General features: G+C 44.0%; 1 protein-coding gene across 1 annotated transcript; it reads right to left on the bottom strand.

Moving 5' to 3' along the window:
* Positions 1-1293: 1293 nt before the first annotated feature.
* LOC139638266 (target of Nesh-SH3-like) lies at positions 1294-27206 on the bottom strand. Its single transcript, XM_071512339.1, has 22 exons — positions 27113-27206; positions 19988-20167; positions 19536-19604; positions 19274-19406; positions 17972-18153; positions 17692-17738; positions 16806-16854; positions 15865-15930; positions 12343-13611; positions 11681-11758; positions 11036-11224; positions 9940-10005; positions 7015-7089; positions 6304-6420; positions 5772-5861; positions 5381-5590; positions 4727-4832; positions 3874-3953; positions 3190-3219; positions 2895-3053; positions 2647-2769; positions 1294-2559 (listed from the first exon to the last, which is right to left on the bottom strand). Exons 1-22 carry the CDS (start codon positions 27204-27206, stop codon positions 2444-2446), a joined length of 3528 nt encoding a protein of 1175 aa, XP_071368440.1. The 3' UTR covers positions 1294-2443.

Below are 27206 nucleotides of genomic sequence, written 5' to 3'. Positions count from 1 at the left end.
CCCATACAAATATCAAGTCCAAATATGAAACAAGCAACCACCCCAGTCCGATGGTCTATGTTTGTATGCTGTCTCTCCAAAACACCACTCTGTTCTGGCCCTGGTGTATCACTTTTTTTTTCCCCCTCTCCTTCCACCACCACCGTCCACTCTGCCCTCTTGTGTATGTCATTGTGAAGATGTAATCAGTCTGTATGCACACACCTGGGAGACCAAAACAGGCTGTTGCACGAACTCTTGTTCATTGTTCTTTTAATGTTAACGCTTCATTTTGCTAGTGAAATCAGCATCCATATTCTGCATCTCCTATCATACATGTCAACGGAGATCAGGTTGATACATGAAGCATCTAACCAGCCACGTTGGGTTTGCTGAGAATCTATAGACGCATTTATAAGACACTATCTAAATGAAATGTTACCCCCTTTTGTTTTTGCTTAATCAATTTCACCACCATGTCGGTATTAATGCTGTGTCAATGAAACTGCCCTATGTTGGGAACACTAGCTGAATGATGGCTCATGGGAGGTGTAGATCCCGGCATCAAGAAAGATCCTAAAATGTTTAGCCTGTTAGATCACCTCCAGTATGGCTTAATGCTATTGCTCTCTCTCTTTTTTTTCTCTTTAATCACTGGTTTTTACTAATATATCAAAATGGAAATTCCACCTTCAAGTGATATTAGTTGTTTATGTATAAACTGTAACATTTTTCTCTGGAACCTAATAAAAGATTGAGACCCAGTTTGGAGTCATGTATCTTTTGTTTTGATATTGTGTTGTTCCTGGCCCTGTTCTCTCTCCCTCTGTGTTTCTGTCTCTTTCTCTCTGTCTCTCTCTCTCTCTCTCCCTCACATTGTGGTTTCTGAGTTCATGTCTCTGTTGGCCTTGGCTTCCCCGTGCCTTTTCTCCCCCACCCGGATTTGGAAAACCGCGGTAATGCTGGTATTCCTATTTGTTTTCCTGACTGAGGGTTGTGGTTGGCTGGGACGTGTGGCAAGGGAGCGTGTGGTTGGTCTTTCATGTCAAACTGTCTTACTGAGTGAGAAGAACTGTGCGCACAGGCTTTATTAAAGATAATTTAGAGAAGTGTGTCTAGTATAGCCCTCAGTGTATAGTCTGTGCCAACCTGACTCTATTTGTCCACTGTAGTCTGTAGTATAGGCACCGTCACACAATGCTTGGGATTTTTTCTAAATGGGGATACGATTCCCTCTGGAGTTGAATTCTGCCCTGCTGAAATACATTGTGTTAAGCCATACAAGGAATGGAAGTGAATATCAGAGTAAAAAAAACATTCTCAGGATTTATTGTTGAAAATAGATATGATTCTTATCAAAAACAAAATTTCAACTGCAGTCATGTAAGATATAGAAAACAATTCTTTTGGCAGTCGATACCCATTGTAAAGCCTTATGTACACTTCGTATAACATCTGAACTCATTAAAGCACAGACTGCAGAGGTCATTTGCTTGAAAATGCCATTTCCACATTGCAGCATATTTTGTCCTTTTCTACTGAAATGTAAAATATACTGGCACAGGGCAAGCTTGAACTGAAGACTGCAAGGACATTAAAGACTAAAAAAATAGCAGGATGCTGTTTGTTCCAAGTGACCCCTTGGAACCTCGGGGCTCTAGCATTTGCTTTTGTACAATATCTACTTGTAATTTGACTGAAGCAATATATCTATTACCTGAAATCCCCTCTTGGAAACTACCAGCCTGGTACCCTGGTACACTTACTTTTCACACCATATACATATATGAACAATAGTTTTATACTGTGCAAACTGCAACTGCTAATAATCCCTTAGGGCCAGCAGAAGGTATCCTTGAATATACTATAAGAGTGAGGTTGATTCTGCATATCTGCGTGTGTGCTTGCGCGCTTGTATTTTACATACTCGAAATGTACAGTAAATGAATGATTGACATCTTCTTTCTGTGTACAAAAGACCAAGGTGTATGTTCATTACCATGCAAGTGTTGGGAAACATTTTTGTTTGTCTCATCTCAAAAGACAGAACACACACAGAATATTCAATAACAATCCCTTGATAAATAACATCATACAAGTTAGTACATTTTGGGAGCCAGCTTCCCAACATTTTCTCTGTGATCATATTCAACATTTTGATTCGCTCAGAAACTCCTGTATCCTTTCCTCTGTATCATGACATCATGTTTGATAAATAGTGAAATTAAGACCAATGACATTACAAATGCACTCAATAGAGTTTTGTGACACCTAATGGTCCTGTACAGGTTCATACATTGGAGAGTAGGCTGACTTCAAACAGACAGACCTATCTACAGTGTCCATGGTAACGAAAGAGAGGCCCACCTCCCTTCAGTCCTAGTCAGGCGTCTTTAGTACTCTTCCTCTTTACCAAGGAAGTCATCCTCCTTTCAGGCACCTTTTTGGACAGCCTTCTGGGGTCTTACCACTTCCCAGGAATGGGCACGCCGCACTCGTACCACCCTACATAGGTGACATGCGACTTCCCTCCGATCTCTCCAAAGTTGACAGGTTCCTGCCGCATCGCTCTGTAGAACCCTGGTGCAAAGGGACAGAGAAGGGATGAGGGTCTACACAGTTCAGGAATTGCAAGGATCAATGAACGGTTCTAGCCGGCCAAAATACCTGCTCTGCCGGGTAGCTGGTCAGCCAAGAGCTGGGTGCCGGTCCGTCCGTCCAGGAAGGAGTCCACGAACTGACAGTGGTCCTCACCATGACCTGTCTGATCCCCAATGTTGTGGAACTTCCCTACAGACGTGCAAGGGAAAAGAATTTGGGTGCATGGCTATACAAAATAGAATGGTCACGTTTGATTGATCAGATGCAGCATTAACATAACATAATAGCAAATACATTCATGGACAAACCCCTACCATTGAGTGAGTCGCTCAGGTAGATCTTGTATCTCAGGGAGTTGCAGAGCTGGATTCCCACAAACTTGCGGTACCAAGTCCTCTTCACATACTGCTTTCCATTGCACTCTGAATAGGCATCAGCTTTAAAGGGGAACTGAGTCCAGATGGCGTCTTTTCCTGTGAGGAAGACAATAGGGGCGAAGGCTTAATTTATGTGGTCTGTATGAACAGGACACAAAACTATAGGGGAGGTTCAACATTAAAACAGTTTGGCTGGGATATACTGATGAATAGAGAAGAGGAAGACATTCACCTGAAACATTCTCACTCACCCGCGGATCCGCTGCAGATGGGAGAGGGAGTGGAAGAAGATTGAGTTGCAATGAATCACATCATCAGAAAAACTTCAAATTATTACACACTCACGGGACATCTTGAATTATTGTGCTACATAAACTCTGACTTGTATTACGGCCCGTTTGGCCTAATATTAAAAATGTTAAGCCCCAAAAGACTGGGCTTTGATTGCACAAAGGCAAGAGGCCAATTAAGCAAAGCATTCCCCTACTAGTGCTGTCATCACAAGTGAAACCTGAGGATGAAAACACAACAGTTGCGCATTTTAATCAGTGTGAAGTCATGTGACTACCACCGAAGTGTTCTATCACCGTGTCGGTGATGTGGCTGCGTTAGAAATGCGCCCCGGGAAACGTCTGGCAAGCTGACAGCACCCATGGGTCTCAATCAGTCAGGCCCCAGTGCCAGACAGGCTTTGGAAATCAAGAGGCCATGTTGAAATCATTAGACTAACAACTGCCTAATTGCTCACCTTCTGAGATTCTAAGCTATGCTAATCGCAGCCTGATAATTAGCAGCATACACAGAGGCTAAGCTGTGGCTTTAACAGGCAACTAATTAGTCTCTCATTTAACAGCAAACACGTGTTGTGAGGGATTCTCTCTGTTCTGGTTCAGTGGATGAGGTCTGTAAGACTTACCTGACTCAGTGCTGAAGGACACACGCTCACTGGAGGGTCCTGGCCCAAACACATTCTTTGGTGTCACTTTGAATTCATAACTGAGAGAAAAAAAGATAAAGAATGGCAAACAATAAATGTGACTCCCATCTACAAAGGAATGTCCCCAGAATCCACATACACAAGAAAAATGTGGAATAGAAACCCTGGTCGCTGTTGTCCACCGTAATCGTAACTTTGTACAGTTTTAAATTTTAATTTCTCCCCTCTCCAGAACTGAGACACTTGATATTTTTATGCTCTAGACAGCCTTGACTATGGGTCACTACACACACACACACACACACACACACACACAGCTAATGATTATTCCATGTGCGATGTTCAGATGTGCTGGCACTCCTCTGCTGGGCCAGCGGACCCAGCCCAGAGGAACATTCTGGTGAATCCTGAGACTCCAGATGCTAGCTGCGACCGAGTGTAATTAAAAACTCAGTGACCGACTCCACCCAGCTTTACTCAGCTTTTGTCTTGCTTTTGCCACTCTGTATGTGCATAGAGCAAAACCAAACTTGATTCATTGCATGGGCTTTGAGAATACAACAGGTCATACTAGTAAAAATATCCTCACTAGCAGCTCTTTGAGGCTAATTAAATGTCACCTCTTGATGAGGTCTACTAAAAGCTTTGCTAGTGCAATCAGCTACCAGCCCTGGTGCTTGCTTTCCAACTCTAGAACTGCTGCTGAACAATAGGAAAACTAAGAGGAATGTGTCCCTCTTCCTGTATTGCCACCAAGTGCTTTTTATTTCTCCAATATCAATTAAAAGAAGTGCACCCAACATTATGATGTCCTGCAATGCAAGTTATGTACCTGCTCTCTGGTTTGAGATTCTCCACAGCTGTGTGTGTCTGGTTGGTCGTCAGTATGGACACCTCCTCCCCATTGGGTCCTTCAGTTTTGGATACAACCTCATACTCTGACAAAGGAGAAGAAAAATCCCCAATGTGCATTTAATAACACAAACACACTCTCACGTTTTAACTATGAACAGCTGCACATTAACAACCTCATTAATATGTTAGCAGTGTGACGTTAAAACACAAAATTTCATTTTAACATGACATTTTAACGAGAGAGATGTGAAAGTTTAGGACAGAACACAAGGTTTTGGGCGAGTGGTTGCATTGATAGACTTAGCCTTGAGCATCCACACATGATGTCTTCCTCTACAATATGTTGTTATTATATGGCCACATCACATGATTAGGCACAGATGGAGTTCAATAATACATTGCAGACTAGCTTCAACAGAATCTAATAGGCTCCTTACGTTGACAGGCTCAACTTATCCATGGTCATCACTTTGTCACTTGTAAAAAGTTTGTTTCCAGCGGCTTCACTGAACATCCACATTAAGATTGTACATTCAGTGGCAAAAAAAGAACAAAAAACACTTTGCTAATCAGCGACTCACTCTGTCTTTTACATTGTGAAAGCTCACCCTTTCGCTTGCATGTGCTGTACCTTTGGTATCGTTGTCTGATTTTTCCCAGTCGAGGATGACAAAGGACGAGCAGCCCTCCACTGTCATTACAGTGAGGTTGGAGGGCGGTACGCGGGGCGGGCCGGTCACATTCTGCTCACTGGCCTCCTCTTCGGGGAAGTAAGCGAGGGAGGTGGTGATGGAGCACGGCTCATCTGGCTTCTTATCCGTCTTGTAGATCACATGGGGAGCTGTGGACAGGTAAAATAAGAGAGGACAAATTACATTTACACACTTATTCATTCATTCTGCTGTGTTATACCTGTATAACACCTTTATGTCTGATGATCGAAGACAAGCGAGTCGCCGATTCCGACGGTGAAGCTTTTAAACCTGCTGTGGAGATGTAGAATGACCCTGATGAAGTCTTACCTACGAAGCGCTTGTTGCCCAGGGCGTCGACATCTGACGCAGGCAAGGAGCTGAATATAGAGGAGTTTTCATACATGTCAAAACGGCTGCCTGAAAGGAAACGGGATGATGTGGGGATGAGTCTGATGTGCCAGCATTCCCTGGCAGCTCTCTCTGTCCTCATTTTTACAGCTCTGGCCCAGGTTAATGGGCAGCCAGCACCTGCTCTGGACTACATTCACGCTTTCTTTCTGCCTCTTTCGAGTTTTTTTTTTTGCCTTTTTTTTCTTTCTTTCCCTCTCTACCTTGCACACAAATAAAGTCACACATGCATATTACTTGTAAAATTTGCCCACCACAATATTAACATCTGCTTACACCTGATGATGCGTTTACTCATACTGGAATGCTGTTCCAATCACGTGCGCTCTCACGTTCACTGTGTCCAATTTTCATATACAATAACTGCACCCAGGTATGAAAGCTGCTATTATGAGTTCTGTGGATCATCCTAATACACATTAACAGCTACAATCATTGATGTTCCTCGTACTATTTAATGCCGGGGCAGAGGTGGTTGTCTGCTTGCGTTCGTGCTTGGGCTTGGCTGTGACCAGGAATGGCTTCAAGATGGACTCCTTCTCTCCTTGTTTCAGGTCCATGGGTTTGTCTGAGGACAGAGGAGGAGGAGAGATCAGTTCACTCTTGTCATCTGACTCTATACACAGTTGTGATCCATCTGCTCTGGCCATCCCCACTGTGCAACTCAGCGGCCTCTTCCTGGCTGCTGAAAGATCAGAGATCGCTTGTTGCGCAACAGCTCTTGTGCTCTTTAAAAAGGGAAAAGGGGTCGGCCAGGACATACTCGCTGACACCAAGGATGCACAGATGCTCAGAACCATGCAGTTGCGCGCACACACACACACACACACGCACACACATACACACAAACACATCGGCCGCATGCGCACAAATATGTGGAGTAGGAGACAAAGGAGGGAGAGAGGGGGGGGGGGCAGAAGAAGCTCCAGCAAGAAAAAGCCTGTTGAGAAGAACTGTAAGGTTTAGACAACTGCAGTATTTTATACAGTGTACATTGCAGTGCAAGTTGTTTTAAGAGTTGTGAGCACTTTTTTAATCACAGAACATAAGACAAGAAAAAGGTGCTTCAATGTACTGTAAGAGAGCGTTCCCTAAGGCTTGCTGTGGTAATAATAATAAAGGACAAGGTACAGCACAGTGCAGCTATCACTGTTGCCCTCACCATGGTCCCCAGGTTTCCCCACCAGGTTGGGTCTCTTGTTGACAGGAAGAGAGGGGCGCAGAATTGCAGTGGAGCCTGGGAAACAGAGTCCATTGCAGGGTTAGGAATTACAACTGAAACAGAACATGGTGGTCAGCACTGAAGAAGAGATACAGAACTGAAAATAATTGATTTGTTGGTTATTTCCATAGTGCAATAATTGTGAATGAATGTCAAGTTTTTAGATTTCAGGACAGGGAGAAATGTAGTAATGGCCATAGTAATACTGTGTGCTGAGAAATGAGCACTAGTATTCAAACACAGACAGAATACACAAGCAACAATAAAGTACAGAAAAGCCAGACAGATTGGATGTGAAACTCCAAAGTCACTTGTGAACTGCCGCCACACTGCACTGCCATGGTCTGTGACTAATGAAAACCATGTCAACTTTTAATAACCTTGAAACTATAAACCCATGCTTTAACCATTCACCATAAAAGCCTCAGAAGAATAATAATCAGAGGAACTTAAAAATCATATGTGGATCCTAAAAGAAAGGTAGCAAGGCCCAATAACTATTTTATGTCTGATCTTATATATCTCCTAAGAAAAAAAATGTTTTGAATTAATCCTCAGATACAACCAGGCCAAATTTTCCACAATCACTGCATTGTTCCTGTTCCAGAGAGGATACGATAAAATAAAGCACCATTCAGGCTATGAGATGGAGACCGGCTCAGTTTCACTCTTTTTTGGACACGGGGAAAGAGGGAACTTTAGCGAGCCGGATAACTAATCGTACGGAAGTGCGAGGCTTTGTAATGAAGACACTTGAGCTCCAAACTGTCAAACTTCTAAACGTGAGGAATCTCCTGTGATTTAACGTTCTTCGACAAGCATAATCTTTCTAAATCTCTGTTGGTGACATCGGAGATTTCCCCTACATGTTTCATATCTGAGGTGCTGAGTGATAGTCCAGTTTATATGAGCTGGGATCCATTTCCAGTGAGCGGCACTGAGGAGGGTCCCTCCCATCTTCACTTGGCATTCTCTTATCTCAGAGATTCATTAGTGGTCATTCTGTCCACCAGATACTATAATGGTCCAAACTCTCCATGTTGAAACAAAGACAGCTCATAAATATTTCTCTTGGCTTGTTTCAACTCTGGCCGTTGCTGGAACTGACCTCTACATGGCTCCTTCTCTAGTCCGTATAAATCAATGATCTCTAGCATATACTCCCAGGAGGAATAAGTTGAGCCTATCAAGACAAACTGAGACCACATCTGCCAAAAAGTCTGATTAACACTAAGAATACGTTTTAGGAATGCTTCTGGCTCACAAAAGGTATAACTATCAGCTAATGGCAAGCACATGCTGACATAAAGCCACACTTCACATTATGGTTACTCTGTAATTTAAATGCCAATCTCAGGACATACAAATAGATGGGCGTAAGCGAAGCATGAACAAGTGACAGCCTCTGTAGACTTTCAAAGGACTGACGTCATGCTAACTGGGCTGGAAATGAGATCAGAGCCATGGCGATGTGATGTGATGTTTGGTCTGCCAAAGCTGTCACACAGTGCACCCCGCGAAGACCAGGCTGGGCCTCTGGGGTGCCAAAGCCCTCACTGCTGCATAGTTTATCCTTTTCTGATCTGTGAGTTAAAACAGCAGCAGTGGTGTGAGTGCTGGTTTCTGTCAGATACTCTCTTCTCCGGGTGAGAACGTGAAAATATATGCAGTCAAAATACAGAGATTTACCTTCCGTCCAGAAAAATATTCCCAGAGAAATTCATACCACTGTTTCACATCATTGGGATTGTTGCTTTTGCAATGCACACTCAGAATTCATGGATGGGATTCACAGATGGACACTGTCCATTACACACCTGCAGTCCACTAAAACCAAGGCTTTGAAATGAATTCAAGTTGAGATGCCAGTGTAATACTGAGCTGCATAAAAAATGTCTAAGACACACTCTAATTCAATGTTTTGCCAGAAGCAGACTTTGCACCAGCTTTTATGTATTACACAGAGTAGCAACATGTTATTTGGTATAAAATGAATGACAAACACTTTTATATCATATCCTCATATTTTACACAGGCTGTTATTTATGAGTTATTTTATAGACTTGGTGTTGATTCCTCCTAATAAAAAAGGTGCAAATTGTTGCAAAGCCTTCAGACAGACTGACAATTCATTAGAAGTTTTTATATTTGGATATGTGTGCAGGGCGGCAGGCAAGATGAGTATATTTTTTTCTGTAGAGCTGCTTCCAGAGAGTCTTGCGACTCCTTGAAGACCTCTGAAACCGTCCAAGTTTCCAGAAATAACACACACCAGCTGTGACATGGGACTGAAGCACAACCTCTCCTCACAAGTCCAAACAACAAGGAGTGAGAGGAGTGTCACCATTAATACATGTGGTCCAGGCGTGGGTTGCATTACTATTTGAGATGGATTCAATTACTGTGATAAATTGAGCCTGCCTGGCAAAATGGAAACAATGTGATTGACCAAAAGGGGCAAACCACATCCACCTTTCACTCCAAGCAGGCTAAAGCAAATTTTCAAATAATTCAAAGCAGTTCAGTAAGCAACTGACCCAGGTCTGGTGTAGTCATAACTGCAGATCCATATGTGCAATAGTCTAAATAAGGTGGAGTGGACAGGTATGCCAAAAACCTGGTGACAAATAGGAAAATATTTGGCTTCAGTCTCAGTCTAGTATAGCCTAATGACGCTATACGTTATTGGACAACACAGACCAAGACCGGACAATCACGCTGACAGACGGACAAGCTGCCAAATCACAGAGCACAAGAGGATTGTAACAAAAGCACAGGTCAGACTGTGTGGGACGGGACATAACAGTGCCTCATAGGTTAGTGGGTGAGGGACACTGAAGGGTGATAATCTTGGTTTGTCTTTACCAGTTTTATCTTTGGACCACACCACAGGTTTGGGAAGAGCATGGCCCTTATGATACTCCCCATCGGCTGTTGGAGGGAGAGAAGGGTCCGTTATAAAATATCTGAATGTCTTTTGTGTCAACATGCCAAACACATACTAATATGAGTAAAACCACGGGGGAGATTTGCGATGCAATTGGGATGCACCAAGGGAGAGGAAAGTCAAGAAAGAAAGTCTGTTTTATGTACTTTCCAATACTCAGTGTTTTTTTTTTTCAGTGAGAATACAGCTGGACAGTTGTTTGTGTTTTCAACCACCTGGTTTTACAGATGTTACGGATATACAAGTGGAACTGGCATGACTTTAAAGCGTAACATCTATCTTTTGACTTTTCTTCACCTTCCACTCTTCTTTAACTCTTTTGGGTGTGGAATTTGTGCAGTGTGTGTGTATGAGAGTGAGTGGGTGAGTGAGTGAGCGAGTGAGTGAGAGAGAGAGAGGGAGAAAGAGAGAGTGAGTGAGAGAGAGATAGAGAGATAGACAGAGAGAGAGAGAGAGAGAGGGGGGAGAGAGAGAGAGAGAGAGAGAGAGAGAGAGAGAGACTGGCTGTGGCGGCAGTGCTGGCTGCACAGTGCTTGGCTTGGCATGCCTGGTGTAAATGTGGTGTGTTCTGGCCAGTGCTGCGGCCAGACTTCCCACCAGGCCAGCAAGAGGGAACGTAAATCATGTTAACGATCCTGACCCCAGAGACGCCACTGCTCCTGGAGGTAAAGGTGTGAAATACACACCGAATAGGAGTGCCTCAGAGAGCACATGTGGAAGAACGTGGGAGACATGTGGACTCTAAGAGAAGGTAAAGAAGAAGAGAGAGAAGGAGAAAGGCAGAAGGCAGACTATCGCACACATTCAAAAACAATGTGCCTCATGTCACTGACAGACCCTGTGCTCAATCAAGAGCCATGCTACCCAAAGTGGTGGTTGTGAGCGTCTGTCCCCCTCTGTGTATGCACAGCCACAGAACAGAGTATGAGAAAGTGATGAGGGGAGAGAGAGGATAATCCGAGGTAGTCATATGGGCAGGGGATAGAGAAAGAGGCGAAGTGAGTGCTCCATTACCCCCAGGCGTGATGGAGCTGAGGGAGGAGTTGGAGGCCCTGGGTGGAGAGAATGGTCTGAGGCCGTTAGGTGTGGAATAAGGAGACACCCGGGTGCGAGACTGCGTGGTGTTTCTGGCTGTCGGTGTAACCGATGAGCTAATGGTAGAGCGAGGGACAGCAGCAGTGGATGATCTCTGGATGCCAGTACCTAGATGAAGAGAAAGGGGGGGGGGGCAATTGGGGAGGTTAGGGATGATCCACTTCCAAGCAGGATAGCTTAACCTGGATGGAATAAATGATATACCATATCAGTGAAAAAGAATGAGTGAAGGAAGAATGAAATGAAGAGTGAAATGAAAGAGGCATAAATGAACATTTGAGTCTGAAAGTCAGCTGGACTGTTCTGGCTGTGAGTGGTCAGGGGTGGGGTGAGTGTGCTGGGCTGAAAATGGAGGCAGAGATGGAGGCAGGAGTAATGATGGAGTGGAGTGGGGTGCAGTGGGGTGGGGTGGGGAGGGTGGTAGGATGGAAGTAGAGTAATGGGGAAGCAGTGACATCATCCAATGGTTTGATGGACAGTTGGAAGTACCACTGAAAGTGTTGGATTCCATGTGGCTTGATGACAACAGAGATGGTAATGGGACAAGCTTGTCATCGTGTTTACCCTGATTGTTACTACTGGCCTTCTCTGTAGCCAGGGCAGGTCTTGGCAGAGGCTTGCCCTCTTCTGGTGGACTAGGAGCTGTGTGGAAAAAAACTGGCTATTTATCCGAAGATGATATTTATCTGAAGATATTCTTGACTTTTAAAGGGGGCATGTCCTTCCCTTTTTTCTTAGAAATTTTTCATCGTAACATATCCCCAGAAAACATGAGGTAGCTGTTGTTGGTTTTCAATTAAATGTATCTTAGCAGGGTATTTCTTGAATACATGAAATGCTTGAAGAGTAAACTCTCAGATGTAGAAGAGACTATAATGGACTGTGATTGGAAGACAATACCAGTACACCACAATTTACATGACACCCAAGGGTATGTTAGAACTTTGAACCTGAGCTGAATTGGAAAGATGTAAGCATTTTTGGAAGGGGTGTTACTCAAAGACAAAAACCAGTTGTGATGTGTTAAATGGAGATAATCTAAATCTAAACTATTGATCTAACATCTCAAGCAGATTCAAATTTTGACGGTGTCATTAATAAAATCTTGATTGAACACTCATACCAAAAAAATGATTTACAACAATATGCCCCCTTTAAAATGTCCTTTTAGATTAGGACTTTAGAGCTGATTTTGGATTGCTGATGGGAAAAAGTAGGGTCTTTACCCGTAGGGACTGGTTGTCTTGGGGTGACCCTGGTGGGCGGAGAGTGAGTCCTGGTCTGAGGCTGAGGCCCAGGTTGAGGTTGGGGCCTAGGCAGAAGGTGTGGTTGGGGTAGAGGTTGGGGTTGGGACAGGGGCTTAGTCTTTGGTTGAGATTGTGGTTGGGACCTAGTTTGAGGATGAGGCTGGCGTATAAGTTGGGGCTTGGTCTTTGGTAGAGGTTGTGGTTGAGGCTTGGGCTGGGTATTTGGTTGAGGTTGTGGTTGGGGCTTGGGCTGGGTCTTTGGTTGAGGTTGTGGTTGAGGCTTGGGCTGGGTTTTTGGTTGAGGTTGTGGTTGGGGCTTGGGCTGGGTCTTTGGTTGAGGTTGTGGTTGGGGCTTGGGTTGGGTCTTTGATTGAGGTTGTGGTTGGGGCTGGGGCTTGGGCTGGGGTTGGGTCTTTGATTGAGGTTGTTGATGGGGCTTGGGCTTGAGTTGGGTCTTTGGTTTAGGATGTGGTCTGGGTTTGGGTTGTGGTTGGGTCTTTGGTCGAGGTTGTGGTTGGGGCTTGGGGTGGGGTTGGGTCTTTGGTTGAGGTTGGGTTGGTTGAGGTTGGGACTGGGGCTGCGGCTGCAGCTGGGTGTTCGGTTGAGGTTGTGGTTGGGACTGCGACTGGGGCTGGGTTTTTGGATGAGGTTGGGCCTGTGGCTGGGTCTCTGGTTGAGGGTGTGATTGAGGTTGGGCCTGGGGCTGGATCTCTGGTTGAGGTTGTGGTTGAGGTTGGGCATGTGGCTGGGTCTCTGGTTGTGGTTGAGGTTGGGGCCGGGTCTTTGGTTGAGGTTGTGGTTGCGGTTGGGGCTGGGTCTTTGGTTGAGGTTGTGGTTGAGGTTGGGGCTGGGTTGTTGGTTGATGTTGTGGATGAGGTTGGGGCTGGGTCGTTGGTTGATGTTGTGGATGAGGTTGGGGCTGAGGGTGAAACTTTGGTTGAGTTTGTTGCTGAGGATGGGGCTGGGTCTTTGGTTGAGGTTGTGGTTGAGGTTGGGGCTGGGGCTTTGGTTGAGGTTGTGGTTGAGACTGGGGCCAGGTCTTTGGGTGAGGTTGTGGTTGAGGTTGGTGCTGGGGCTGAGTCTTTGGTTGAGGTTGTGGTTGAGTTTGGGGCTGGGTCTTTGGCTGAAGTTTTGGTTGAGGTTGGGGATGGGGCAGGGCATGCCCTGCATGTCTATGTCTATCTGTCTGGGAGACTGTCACAGAAGCAACAGTGGTGGGAATGGGCAGTGGAGGGAGGAGCTTGGAAGCTAAAGGGACATCCAGGAAAGGAGGGAAGACAGTTCTGGACAGGTCTCCTCTTCCTGGGTTGTGCAAGAGAGAGAAAATATGGCAATGATGCCACAATACTGTACTGTAAATACAATATCAAATATAATCTTCTGTATGATAGGTTCTTTCACAAAACAAAATAAAACAAAATGTATTTTGATTATCTAGAAAACAATGAAAGCAGGAGATAAAGACAGATAGAGGACAGCAGAAATTTAGAACAACAGAGGTGTTTGCCAACAGCTGCTGGCCTGAGATCTCAGAGCTTATCCTGGACTAAACTACAAGTTAAAGAATGAATTCTACCTGGAACGAGTCTGATAGAGGGGATCCAATTTCAAAGTCAAGCAGCCCATATGGAGCTGTTTGCAATGTAACAACCGTATTACTACACACAGACTCAGCTACCAGGCCTAGTATGCCTGTGAGTGACAGCCATCCAAATCTATTGGCTGCGCCTCTAAGCGGCTGTGAGACATGAGAGTTTAATGACTGCTGATTGATCGCCTGTCGTGGGATTCTGGTAGACCATTTGAGGTTGATTGTTCAATCTGATCAGATGTTTACCTCAGTGACAGAAAGAGAGAGAGAGAGAGAGAGAGAGAGAGAGAGAGAGAGAAGGAGATCAAGCAATAGATAACATGGCATTCCAGGCCTTTAGTAATTCTACTCATCTTTATGGCCATGTAATGTTTAGACTCCCTCTGTTCTGGGGTTTGGAAAAGTAGTAAAGACTGTGGTGTTATGGTAGCTGAGTTACATAACAATACATAGATCGGCATACCACTATGTTCTTGTTCTTGTGAAACTTTTCATGTACCAACGAACCAGAAACAGGAATCACAACATAACCTAACTAATTATTTCCTTGGCTTGTCTCGTTGAAAAGAACTGGAGTCAAAGTGTGTCAAAAGGCTGGCTTTGTCCAATTTTGATGAGGATTGAGATTAAATGTGCAACTGAAAGATAAATGTGGGAGAAGAGGACAAAGGAAAAGGACAGGATAATTCAGATTCAAGGAAAGGAAAGGAGAAGATAATCTTAGAAAATCTGCTGAGTTCCTGCTGGAGAGAGTGGTGCATGCAGTTTTGTCATGCAGACTTCACACCATCTAAACAGCATCCGGCGAAAGCAAAAGCCTCCGAGTTGTAATCAGTAAAAAATAGTGATGAATAAACATCAATATTGAAAGAAAATGTCTGACAGTGAAAGTGCACAGGGAATGAACATATATATAATCTCATGGAATGATTTAAGGGCAAGAATGGGTCACAAATGGATGGACAAAAGGCAAAGAAATGAGAGACAGACACAGGAAAGCTGAGAAATACAGTGGACACATTTACAGTTTGTGGGACGTGACTGATCTATAACGGATTGCGTGAATCAGCAGCACCTATACAAGGTTCTCAGTGTTGGTCAAAGGTCATTCTCCCTCTGAGAATGGGAACAGCAGCCAGTAACATGTGGTTACCGTAGATAAATTGTATTCAAGTCCAGTCCTCTACAGCACTGTTGGCTGGCACACTTGTCTAAGTGATTTAAGATTTGATTCATGATCTATGATAAAAATTGTGTAGATTATAGCTTGCAAATCCATCAGTTAAGTGCAGAAATAACTGACAAACATAGCAGAACCTTGAGGCCATATTTCATAATTCCTATGAGTTACATTGTTTTGCAAAAATGCCATGCAGCCAAGGCCACCTACCTTACCCTTGTTACAAACCAAACATCTGACACCATTGGCTGGCTTCCACAGGGAGGGCCTAGCTTCTTACTCAGAGCATGCCACTCTTGCTCATGCAGCTCTTTACAAACAAGACAAACTCCAGAATACAGTCTGCCAAGCCTGTGATTGCACACAGCCAGGCTAAGTGCCATGAAGCTTTTTGAAAAAGAATACCATGATTCACTGTTTACCGAATGGCTGTTTGGTGACCAGACGCATTGTGGGTCCAGGAGTTGTACTAGACAGGAGAGTATCCTGTCTAGTAGTTGGGGTTGGAGCTGAGGAATATAATGTTCATTAGGAGATCTGGGACAAAATGTCTTAAGCCCTGTAGAATGTACTGAAAAAAAACTGGTGTGGATAAACAACGAGCTAAGACTTCCTGAGAGATAGCAATGGAGAAGACAGATAGGAAGAAGGAAGGTCAGAGGTAAGGTCAAGAGCTTTCCCTGACCCGGAAAAACCTCTGACCTTAGCTATAGGTCAGAAAGGTCATTACCAAGGGTTGTCTTTGGGGCTACGTTCCGGAAGAGGGGCAGTCTGCCCTGGGTCCTGTTATTGAGAACTGGGAAGGACAAAGGGAGATGAGGTCAATATCAAAGAGTCAGTAGATCAACACTTACGATGCCCTGCAGAGTCCTGAAAAGGACAGATTGTGTCAAGTTAGAATATTGCTGCATATTGGTCTCCATACAGTAATACTGTATATCACAAATGTTGATTCACAACCTTTGATTGCTAAAGAGCAGAATTAGTGGGCTTGCTGCAAGAAAGCACACTTAATGTTAGTCTAACATCAGTGTATTGTCCTAGTCTAACATCTACTCCTATATATATTCACCTAGAAACATCATTCAAACCACTCAGCTACTATATGAATGAGAGGTGTGTATTCAACTTTTTCAGATATTTAACTTTTTATTTCAAATTATTTACCAAACAGACCTGTCTAACTAACCAACTGTCTAATCACCTATCTAGCTGACCACCTAACTGACTAACCTAACTGACTAAACTGCCTAACTCATCACCCGTCTAACTGACCACCTGTCTAACTGACTGACCTGTCTAACTTAGGTATTCTTATACTACCAGCAATTTGCAGCAAGCCCACAGTTTCTCCAGGAACTGTTTTTCTATTTTGCTATGCATGCCAGCATGGACAAACACAGCATTCCTTGTCACCTGCAATAAACCAGAAAATCAAGATTAAAATTACACCGTACTGGATATGATGAGATCCTGTCTGGGAAATGATAAATCAAAGATCTAGTTAAAATTCTTCCAGTGCAGAGTCTTAAAGCAGGGGTCAGTGTGAAGGGCTGAAACAGACATTTCTAAGCAGCGATAAATCACAGTATGCTGTAAAAATTCTGCTGCTGTATTAAATAGGGTTCAGTGGGTTTGACCATAGGCAGGAGCGTGTCTCTATTGGCTTACCATGACGAGGAGGAAAGGGGAAGGAGTGCGGAGGTGACATGAAGGGTTTCTGGTGGGAGAAAAGGGGACAAGGGGAAGGAAGTTGTCATTAGTCAAAGTTTGTAATGGATCAATGGAGTCACATTATCAGCACAAGAAGCCCCACTTGTAAATTAACATTCTGTCTTCTATGCATCTTTCTCTCTCTGTCTCTGTGTCTCTGTTGCATAACTCCATGGCCCTCTACTCCATGTCAAATCTGTAAACTCCCCGGTGGGCAGCTCGTTATTCCAAGTTTCCCTCTGGAAGTGCCAGTGTTGCGGCTGATGCTCGGCAGCTGTGGCATTTTATGAGCGAGGGGCCAGGCGCACGTGACACAACGGCATTGCAGAAAAGTCAGAAAATCAGTGCCAACAGTCTTCCCTCCATCTTGCTCTTCTCAACTCCCCTCCACGCCACTGTCCTTTCTCCCCTTTCTCCCCTTTCTGACTCTTTTTCTCTCTTTTCTTCCACTCCACAAGTTAGCTAGCCATGGACTGCTCTCTTGGCTTGGTCAGCTCTGGCTGCACTGATGCTGTTTCCATTCAGCAGTTGGATGGAAAATGAATGATGCAAACAACCCTGAGACCATCATACACTCACTAAAGCTCACAACACAGCCTCTAAAGCATATTACTGCCTGTACCAAATACACACTCTGTTCCCTAAAATATTTATTTGGAGAAAGAGCAGTACACCTGTGCAGTTTCACTATTTTCACTTATTTATCAGTTTCATTTCATTTAGCATGTTATATAGATGACAATAAGCCTATAGTGTAACAATAATCTACAAAAAAAGATCATAGTAATAGTAAATAGTGACAAAACTTTAAAAGAAATTGAAAATGATTGTGTCCAACACATACCACAGGCTTGACAGGACGTGGTTTAAAGGGTTTCTGGATGGGCTTCTCTGGAAAACACAACACAAAAAACACCAAAGAAATCAGTACAGTGGAACTAATAGAAAGAAATGGAACTAATTAAAACCACATTTCAAACATGCTTTGCTCAAGATGTGGATCGTGATTCTTGATTGAAAGAGAGGGATCCTCAGTAGTGAGCCAATGCAAACTAAACAGAGACATGGTTTTGGTTCAGTACGCTGCTTGATATTTCCTGGAGGGAAAGGGTTAGGTGACGTACCTCCCATGTTGGTGTTGTGAACGACCGGCTTGCTCCAGCCGCCACTGCCCTCCTTAGAGGTGGGCTGGACCCCGAACTCGTAGGCTGTGTTGGGCTTCAGGTTATCAATGACCGTGTCGCTGGTTGGGCACGTCTGATAGTTCCACTTCCTGCTCTTCTCACGGTAACGCACTGTGTAGTGTCTGAGCCAAAGACAGAGCAAATTGATTACAAATTGATACAGATTGCTGTATAGACAATACAGCCTATTTATTATTTGATTCATTTTTGCATAGTGGTCCCGTAAAGCTCAATGGGTGGATGGCACTAACACTGGCCAGGGTTAGGGGTTTGATTTCCACTTAGGCCACCCATCCTAAAAACTGTATGCACTCATGGTACTGAAACTCTGCAGAAATGTCCATTTTAACAAGTCATTTTGTTTTCCTTACAAACAAGTGAAAATGTCTGCCCATGGGGTGATATAATTTCAGTTGTTTCCAATGCAGTTTCACTTGTTTTGAAAAGTGTGGCAACATCTTGAAATAAGGGTTGCTCAGTCAGGATGTGAGGGACTGATCCTGACGCTGTGATAGAAATCTACACTATTGCTGCAATAGGAGCAATGCATGTTTCTATTCCCTCGTTCACAAGGCACAGATGAAACTAACATTAGATATAAAACCAAGAGGATTTATTCCAGGAGGCAGAGCAGGGCGAGGTCAAGCTTTTCATCATTTTTTCCAAAACTGCTCTCTGTATAAAAAGAGAACAGGGGGATTTCATTGAGAGGAGGAAAAGTGTGTCACTTTGGCTGCGTGGGCGGACTCCTCTCCTAAACACCTGTATGCACTCCCTATCCTGGTTCCACTGCTCAGTAACCTGAGAGACTTAAGGGAGTTATATACTGCTAGTATCAAGAGTACCGAGTTATGCCAGATTCTCTGCACCGTGTGTGTGTGTGGGTGTGCTGCGTGTGTGTGTGACTCATCCTTCCTCCATCTGTTTCTCTGCATACCTAAACTACTGTACAGTCAATATACATGAAATGAAAAGGCTGAAAATGAATCTTCATGCGTAGGTGTGACTCACTGTTCTTTTGGCACATCTGTGCATCTTTACTGCCCTGTATCTGTCTGTCTTTGCTCTGTGGCATGACGATCCAGCTCTGGAAAATGACTGGAACGGGAACGGTCTGACTGGACTGACGTGAAGAAGACACCTCGCAGCCCATCCAACTGTCCCCACTCAACCCTACACGCTCTGCAGTCACTCACTTTGTGATGGGTGTGTGTGTGTGTGTGTGTGCGTGCATAAACTCACCCATCCTCAAGACAGTCATTCATGATGTTGCCTTCATAGGGAGTCTTCAGCAGCGTCCCCCAGGACAGAAGAACAGAGGTGGGCGTCACAGATCCAATGACCAAGTGCAGCGGCTTCTGCAGTTCCACTTTACCTGAGGGGGAACAAACATCTTACTTCAGTGTCCATGTCCACCTCAATGCCAAAGCGTTCATGTCTGAATGTCACTTTGGTGTTGATTTCTTCATATTTCCAGTTCAGTTCTTATAGATGCATTTGTTACCTGTGCACTGTTTTTTCACGTCGTTGGCTGGGATGGGCTGGACAGCGATGAGGTACTTGGGCTCAGCATCTGAAAACAAGAAGAGGGACAGACTAGAGGTTAGATCTATGGAACCTCTGCCTGCTTCTTTATGTGCCGACATGAAACAGGCCAGGACACGGCACAAGAGAGGTTATGTTGAGGCTAAAGGTCAAGGGGCTGAGAGGAGGGCGACCAGGAGCTGGGTTGTTAGTGGAGGCCAGGGATTCTGGAGAAGTCCACACCGAGCCTCCACAGATGTGCTCTTGCCTCTCAGGGAGGCACAGAGTCAAGCCATGACTAAAAGGGTCAAAATACAATACACATGTGTATCGTAGCAGTCCGTTACACTCGTCTCTCAGCAGAGTTGGAATAGATCATGATTGTGAAACGGACAGACAGGCACAAACATACACGTAAACAGTCTTTCTCACCGATCTCGGTCTCATAGGGCTGTCCGTTCTCAGGCAGCTGGATGTACTGTTTGGAGAACATGCTGCTGCCGTAGCCCAGGATGTAGCCTTCCAGCTTGGTGTCAGCACTGGGACGCAGAAACTTCATCACGATGGTGTCTCCTGTGGCGTTGATGCGTACCTTCATGTTCTGACGTCTCACTGAGGGAGGCAGGACAGGACACATTGTTCCATTCAAGCACTTTCTCTGTCTTTCTTTGTGATACTGAATGAATAGCTTGCGTGGTAAAAAGTCCAGAGTAATCATTGCATATATGCATCTACTCTTAATAACCTGCAGACTCAACACTACTCACTGTCTGGTCTCCATGTCATAACACTCCTATAACTCTCTCACAGGTACACACTTAGGAATATATAATCAAAGCAGGCTCCTAATGTCGGATTGCTTACTGGTTTAATTGGTCTACTGGGGTATAACGGTTAGCGAGTGTTCAAGTTTTTTGAATAGCAGTGATTGTATTAAGCATGCACAACACGGAGAGAAGTACCTAATAACACATTTTATTGTGTGCTTGCCTACTGGGTGAGAACATTACTTTTATAGAGAGAACAAAAATTAAAGATCTGACACTTACAAGCATCATAAACTGCATACGTTGCCTCTTCTATGAGGTGTTACTGGGCACAAGGTACTCATCTACTCTCAGAAGTGGCTTTGAAATGGATATAATGTCATTGTAAAACTAAATCTGTAAACACTTCTTAAGAAAACTACAAGTCAGCTGGCTAATGGTGAGCTTGTGTTGGTTTGACCAGAAAATGGCATAAAAAAGAAAAGACTTGTACGTAAATACACACACGAGCCAGGTACACGCGCAAGCACACACATACACACGCACACTTACACGCACACACACACACACACACACACGCACACACACGCACACACCAACATCAAGTCCCCTTCCAGGCTTGATGTTCCCTGCCAGAATCGGCTTCTTGTCAGTAAAGAGCCCAAGTCCAAATCACCAGTGCTCGGGGACAGAGGTTAGATGAGGACACACACCAAAGGGTGCATAGTGGTAATCCTGGGCCCAGACCAGCTAGTGTTTACTAGTCTTGGGCAACTATGAAGACTTGACTTGTGTTTACTGTGTGAGAGACCTGAGGTCATGACTGCAGCAGTGAGGGGGCGTTAAGAGCAGAGACTGCAGAGAGCCGCTTGGCGAGGCATTAAAGGCAACAACAGAAAGGAGTAAATCAGAAGTAGGTGACAGACTGGCAAATTTCAATAGTTTATCCCACACTTGACTATAAGGCTTACAGCGATGCGCTCTCTTTCTGTATCAAGGCTTGTACTGTATTACTCAAAGCACATATCCTTGGCTCCGATTTCGGAGTTAAATGAAATAGTGGAACTTTGTTTGAGGCATTATGCCAGCAGCTGCCACAGGCCAGCGCAGAGACAGACAGTGAAAGAGGGGGGAAGCCCTGGATTTGAAAAATACTCTCATGCTTTTCCAGCTGTGTGTTTCCTATCAAAACTGCATTTGTTTTGTTTCTCCCCTCAATATTTCCGATAAAACAATAGGGGGACTGGCTCCGTGGAAGAGGGCTCTGAGTGTATGAAACATTAGGAAACTTCTGGCAGCACTTTTGAAACTCCAATACAAGCAAACACTGGCTCAGTCCCACAGCAACCCCGTCCAAAGCCCGGCCATTTGGCCCACACACCGCTTGGGGACTGTTAGACTTATCAGTATTTCCAGAGTAAAATGAATAAAGTTTTAGGAACGGATCCAGTCACAACCCCAATAATCAATCAACTACAAAGGAAAACTATCGACAGTTAGCTAAGCAGAAAAACTCGCTAAGCCGTCAAGTCCCCAAGTCACATGTCTCTATGTCTATATGGGTGTGTGTGTGTGTGTGTGTGTGTGTGTGTGTGTGTGTGTGTGTGTGTGCCCACATCAAGTCATTTCAGACAACAGCCATTTTTTTTCATCATAAGAACAATAGTGATGCAGATGATTTAGACATGACCATTGTTAAATTTAATGTCTTCCTCCACTTTCTTTACACAATAATCTGAAGGATGGGGTTCATCTCCACGGTAACAAGACAGATTAACATGACCAGAAAGTAAAAAATAACATACAACTGTGTAGGTATTCAGCTCTACCCTGGGACTTGACCTTGTAAAGACCATGAGATTAGTGAAGAATAATAACCTCATTAACCACATGTAACTATAAATGACTCGATAACCTTGCCCTTATTACCCAATTTATCATAGGGAACTCTTTAAAGCAATAGGTACTTCTGCAGTCTTCTTACAAAAATGCTGTTATGCAATGATATACAATTATTCAGCATGCCAGTCCAGATCAGCATGGGGTGATAAGGGGCTGTAAATCTTATTATGGAGATTAATTCCTTCACTAAAAACATCATGACATAAACAGTCTTCTCCTCCTCACATTATGGGCCATATCAGAGAAGTATATAGCAAGTCAACTATATCAAGTACTAGTCAAGTACATAGCGTTTTACAGTTCTCACTTGCATAGCAGGATAAGGCACTAGTCAAAAAAGGATCCTCATCCTGTGAAATACATTATGCATTCCCACTGAGTTGTTTACAACATAACATCAACGAGAATATAACCAATCTATCAACAATTACAGTACCAGCAAACCCATCAATCTGCTAAGAGTCAGCCAATAAACGCGTCAGATTGTACAATAAACAATGCCACATCATTCAATAAACACATCACCCTTGCACTCATCCTGTTTTGAACTATAAGCCAGGGAGTGTGATCCTCCTGGCCTGAAACGGAGAAACACCCTGTTACTGGAAGGACCGACTGGAAACACTAACTGGAGGCAACTGGGCTCAGGAGACGCCATCTTGGCTCATCACTGGTGATGGATGGTCCTCCGGGAAAGGGAGTAGGTTAATAAGGTTGTCAGCATATGAGATCAACACACCCTCCCTGTTGCAGACTTTTACTTTCAGTCTTAATGTCATTTTTTGTGTGTTTGTGTTTGTGTGTGTGTGGTATACGCACATAAATCAAGTGTGCATCTTTGTGTGTGTATATATACATTTTTGGCACCAGCTAGTCTGACTCTGCCAAACTACAGTAAGTCCTCTTGGCAGCTTTCTCATGCTCCACTGTCTCCGTATGAGTCCTCTCTCCTATTTTGGTTCAGGAGATGAGGAGAACTGCCTTGAAGCAAATGCTCTGAGAATAAATACAGTGAGATCATCTCAGGACTTTCCATTGAGGCTACGTGTGAACTAATGAACTATAAATATCCAAAGCATAGCCTCAAACGCCTTGGAGCCGGACTACAAGGCTTGTTTTGTTTTGAATCGCACGAGTATGGAAAATAACTTTCTCTTTTTGTTGAGATTGTGGTAATTTTGGTGTATGGAAGTGACACAAAATAATGAAGTCATGTCAGTTTGTCTTGAGTCTGAACAACTGAGCATCACAACTGGGCTCTACTGACTGCAAATCCTTCAGACCAAATGTGGGTATAAACTCTATATATTGGTACAATATATTGCCCTGCCATCCCCATGTATCACAAACTTCCATATATTCCACAGAATCAATTAAGCTGACTGTAGACACCCACACACACATACACACAGCCGTTGTGTGCATAAGGCTTTGAGTCTCAGAGTGATTTTACGCAGCTCTGGCATATGTGGGCCTCTCAGGTTTCTGTCTTGGGAGAGGAGAGGTGGAGAGGGACTTGGCTCCCTGCACTGGGGAGAGAGAGAGAGAGATGTTTTATGGCCCTTGGTGAAACAGTCACCTTCATTTAAGGCAATGAATTGTAAAAATCTCTCTGAGCCCTGTGCCAGCGAGAGCAGCGAGGGTTTGAAATTATTTATCTAGTGAACAAAAACACAGAGATGCCTCCCAAGGCCCATTTATCGAAATGACAACAGAACTGACCTATATCAGACCTAATGGGAATATCCTGAATCTAGCCCAGGGAACCTCAGTCCACCAAGTATCTGTTGGAACTGAGTGGGAGCCTCTTTCATCCCGTCTTCCTCTGGAACCATCCCCGGTCTCAGGCTCACAGAAGGGGGGCCGGGAGGCCTCACCTTGCAGCCCAGCGGGAAAGAGTCGTGACTGGGATCATACTCCCACGTCCTCCCCTGCCTTGGCTGGTTCTACGCCGGTCCCTCTGCTCTCACACTATATCTCTCCCATGTCAGATTCTACTGAGCAACAGCTGTTTTCCCTTCCCTCATGGCGCTACTCCATCCAATCCCTCTCCTCCTTCACTCAATCTCTCCTGTCCTATATCTGTATCCAGCCATCTTTCCATCTCGCTGACCCTCTTTCAACTTCCCCAAAATCCTTTAAATTTGTATCTCTTGTCCTCCCCTCTCCTCTAGTCATTCCTCCATCTTTCCTCTTCATCTCCTCCTCCTCACCTATATTTCCTCCTCATTACTCTATGCATGATATGAGGCCATGTTTTGACTGGCACAGCTGTGCGTAGTTAGGGAAGCTTAGTTCTCAGTTCTCATGTTGTTCTGAAGCAGAACTGGTAGTAAATATTCACTAATATTACAAGTGCTTCAACTCATTCTAATACAGACAGTATCATATATTGTACATTCAAACTGACTCTTAGCTGACAGTTATCATATAGAATGAGTGGTGTGTTGTAGAACATCTAAAAATGTAAATGGGACATAAGCACTGGGAAATAGAAATCATCAACAAACACACTGAGAAATAGAAATCATCAACAAACACTATATAATCTTGTAATATCTATGAAAGCAAACATACACACACTATATCTACATTTGAGATCATTTTAGCAACACTTCATATCATTACATAACATCTTTCGATCTAAAACCAGGCACTTGTGATCCAAGAAGAACAGATACAGACCTTAAACTTTCCTCCCAAAGCAAAAACACACATACACTCTTTCATCTAGCTCCCAAAGCTGCATACTGTGATTTGTCTGCGAGCCAAGTTCAGCCAGCAACACACTGGAAGCTGTCTAGGAGCCAACCTTTTCCACTGTGCTTGCCTCTCTATACCGGCTCCACTCTGCTCACTTCAAATCACTTTTATTACCATCAAAGTCTTCAAGGGTGCCCAACTTGAATTCACACAAAACAGTATGGCTGTGAAGTAGAAGGCCAGAGACGGGAAGCCAGAAATCTTTGTGTGTGCGCGTGTGTGCGTGTGTGTGTGTGTGTGCGTGCACACTCAGCGGTGGGATAATGAGACAATATGGAAAACGCTTGTGGAAAATCTGCTGTTTTCCAAGACTGTCGTGAGAATCCTAATCAGAGAGAGAAGGCTGAATACAGTCTAATCCACTTATTAAAGTGGATCTGTTTTATGGTTTCCTTTATGGCATGTTTGTAAAAGAAACTGCTTGTGGAGAGAAGGTCTAAACCTGTGGTTACTTTTAAGCTGAGGATGAAAATCAACCATGATAGCAATCTGTATTTTCTCTGTACATCTTATCACATGAATAATAAATGCAAAAACATTTTTTTTTACTTCCATATCGCTGTTGTCATGTGAAAACTCCAATCTTGGCGATTTTTATGTTTTAACTTTAGTTGAAGGATTCCATGCTCCTCTATGGGTTGAGAAAATGTGACCACCCTTATAAAACCCTTTCAAAACCCATTAGATAAACTAAAAATGCATGATGGTCAAACTGACAACAAGGCTGTTTTTCTTAGTTCCTGCAAAGTTGACATTTTGGAGATATGAGGCTTTCAAAGGACTGCGTCAATATGTCTTTTGTTTAATTTAAAAGAGTCTCTTCAGGTGGCTTGACGTAAATCCATTAATGAGAGCTGTAATATATATCTTTATAGAAGCAATAAAAGGTCTCTTGCCAGAAGCAATGAATGAAAGTAATTAGCCAACTTATAAACTAGACAGATAGTCTGCCTTGTGGGCACAGTTCTGGGAAAGCCATCCCACCAGGTCGTCTACAAGCCTAACCCCTGACCCCCAACCTGGAAGCACTTTCATTGGACGCTATGGGCAGTAACCGACCCATTTCCCTGTGCCTGCTCACCTCACTTCAGGGAAAAGTGAATAAACCACATGGATCATAAAAACAGTGCCGCACACAGTTTCAAATCAATACGGTTTTGAGTCCCTGACAGGTGGGTCTGGTGATGAAACTTCAAAGATTTTCTTCCTATGGAGTGAACCCACAGTTTCCCACACACAATGAACAATGAACCCACACACATTGCACCATATAGAGCACCTAAATGCCACAGTGAAAGGGCTCAGCTTGCTTTGTTTCCAGGACACACAAAACAAAACAAGTGTCTGGGAAACACAGGGAGGAGCTACATTACGGCCACATGTGGTCATCAGTTGTTATTTGGCAGAAATGTGGCAGATGTTGTTAATTATCATCCATCACTTGATATATTTGACAACAAACAGAAATGCTATATGATTGTCTTGATAAAGTTACAGTACCATTACAATTATCATTTATCCACAGAGCAAATAAAATCCACCTGATTAACTGTGGCAGCATCACAACATATGACACTGAAATTCATTCATCCATTCTCTTTAGCTGCTTATTCCTATTTTGGGTCACATGGAGCTGGAGCCTATCCCAGCATGCACTGGGAAGAAGGCAGGGAAACAGGTTGACAGGTTGTCATAGGGCTAATATATAGAGATAGACACTCACACTCACATTCACACCTATGGGCAATTTAGAGCCTCTAATCCACCTCCCTTGCATGTCTTTGGACTATGGGAGGAAACCACAGCACCCGGAGGAAACCAACATGAACATGGGGAGAACATGCAAACTCCACACACAAAGGACCAGGGCCGGGAATTGAACCCATGCCCCTTTTGCTGTGAGGCAAAAGTGCGACCCACTGAGCCAGTGTACCGCCTCACATCAAAGTTAAAGAGCACAAATGATTTCCTATATTTTTCACACTAATCACACTTCAACACTAATCTCCCGTTCCATTCTGATACAACATTTGATATGCATGGCAGGATAACTTCACAGTTTTCTCTGATAGGGTTATCTCAGATATCTCTAGATGTCAATAATGCTAATGCAGGTATCACCTACCTCTCCTTCTGCGGGCAGTGGAGGGGCTGGACAGAACTATCCCAGCAATGGACACCATGAGGAGGAGGAGCAGAAAAGAGTGTGAGCGCTGCAT

The sequence above is a fragment of the Centroberyx affinis genome, unplaced genomic scaffold, assembly GCF_046629955.1.
Source record: "Centroberyx affinis isolate AG114_WGS23_722 - 3 ecotype Tasmania unplaced genomic scaffold, CSIRO-AGI_Caff_v1 ptg006245l_1, whole genome shotgun sequence".
Taxonomy (NCBI): Eukaryota; Metazoa; Chordata; class Actinopteri; order Beryciformes; family Berycidae; genus Centroberyx; species Centroberyx affinis.
The sequence above is the reverse complement of the archived record's forward strand: the minus strand, read 5'-3'. Positions and strand labels throughout refer to the sequence as shown.